Genomic DNA, 1,383 nt, shown 5'->3' on the forward strand with positions numbered 1-1,383 from the left:
ATGTGGTTGAGGGGGGGAGGACGTAAAGAACTGGTGGAAAAGGAGGTTTCTGATGGCCTTGATTTTAGTTGCACTGAGGATAAGAAAGATGATGACGGTGAAAAAGAAGAAGAAGCTGTGAACATTCATGAGAAATATGATGCTCAAAATATAGACAATGAAGAAGAAAAGAGTGAGAATGATGGAGTATATAGAGATGAGAAGGAGAGTGATACAGAGGATAAGACAGGTGAACAGGCTAATAAATCTGCAGAAGAAGAAAATCAGAATGAAGAAGAGGAGGCTTCTGAAAGTGAGGGTGAGGATCAAGAAAAGCTGAGCGAGAGTGAAAGAGTTGATGACGAGAGTGAAGAAGAGGGGAATGTGAGTGATGAATCTAAAGGTTCCATGACAATTGGAAACACTGTCGTATCCCCTTCAGAAGAAATTGGTGAAAAGACAAGAGCTCAAGAAACTGGGTCTATGTTAACACCTTTCACTGGAGATGAAGAAGTTAGCAGTGATGAAGATGATATGCCACTATCTGACTTAGAGAAGAAGTCTAGAAAGACCACTGTGGAAGCTATAAAGATAGTAGTCTCAACAAGGAAAGGAGTGGTTCCTCCTGCTAGAACTCCCCTCACAAGGAGTAAAAGAAAGGTTGTTGATGCACAAATCATAAAGGAGTTGAGAAGTGCAAAGAAGACACAAAAGAAGGTTCCAATTGAGGAACTTGTTGTTGAGGTGGATGGAGAAGATGAATCTGACTCAGCCTTGCCAGCAAAGTCTGCTACACCAAAGAAAAAGGGAGCCAAAGTCACTAGACTTGCTACCTCTTCCACCAGGGCCAGTAGGGGTAAGACAAGAAATAATGTGCTAGCTGCAGTTGATCGAATCAAAAAGTTCAAGAACAGAAAAATGCTAAATGGGAAGATTCTTACGAATACTGATAAGAAGGGGATGGGTCAACTGGTTGAGAAACTTGAGCTACAGGGGTGGAAGCACATGTTTGTCAAAGCTTTCCCCCTAGTATTTGTTCCTGGTGTGGTAGTTCTATACAAATTTCACATTTGATGGGAAGGTGTTCAAGAGTAAGGTAGGGGACTTTGACATGGAGTTTGATACTGAAGAGTTGGGGCTGCTTCTGAATATCCCTTCTTTGGGATTTGAAAATTACTTGAAGAAGAAATGGTCAGCCATAGACAATGATGTTGACACTGATATTATGGTCACCAGAAAGTTCTCCCAAAAGTTTGAACTAGATGCTCTCTAGAAAGTGTACAAGACTGATATGACTCCGTTTCACAAGCTACCATTTTAGTTTGTCAACTCCTGCATTCTTCAAAGGTCTGAAAGAATGCATGAAGCTACTCTACTAGACATGGTTGTGATGGAACTTCTTGA

At 41.1% G+C, this 1,383-nt stretch overlaps 1 protein-coding gene across 1 annotated transcript; it reads left to right on the forward strand.

Moving 5' to 3' along the window:
- On the forward strand, window positions 1–1,053 carry LOC138891271 (uncharacterized). The gene has a single exon (XM_070174581.1). The coding sequence runs from the start codon at window positions 1–3 to the stop codon at window positions 1,051–1,053; it is 1,053 nt and encodes a 350-aa protein (XP_070030682.1).
- Window positions 1,054–1,383: the final 330 nt, after the last annotated feature.

This window comes from Nicotiana sylvestris, chromosome 1, assembly GCF_000393655.2.
Source record: "Nicotiana sylvestris chromosome 1, ASM39365v2, whole genome shotgun sequence".
Taxonomy (NCBI): domain Eukaryota; kingdom Viridiplantae; phylum Streptophyta; class Magnoliopsida; order Solanales; family Solanaceae; genus Nicotiana; species Nicotiana sylvestris.

Coding starts and splice junctions, on each gene's coding strand:
- LOC138891271 (XM_070174581.1), top strand. CDS start 1: ATGTGGTTGAGGGGGGGAGGACGTAAAGAACTGGTGGAAAAGGAGGTT.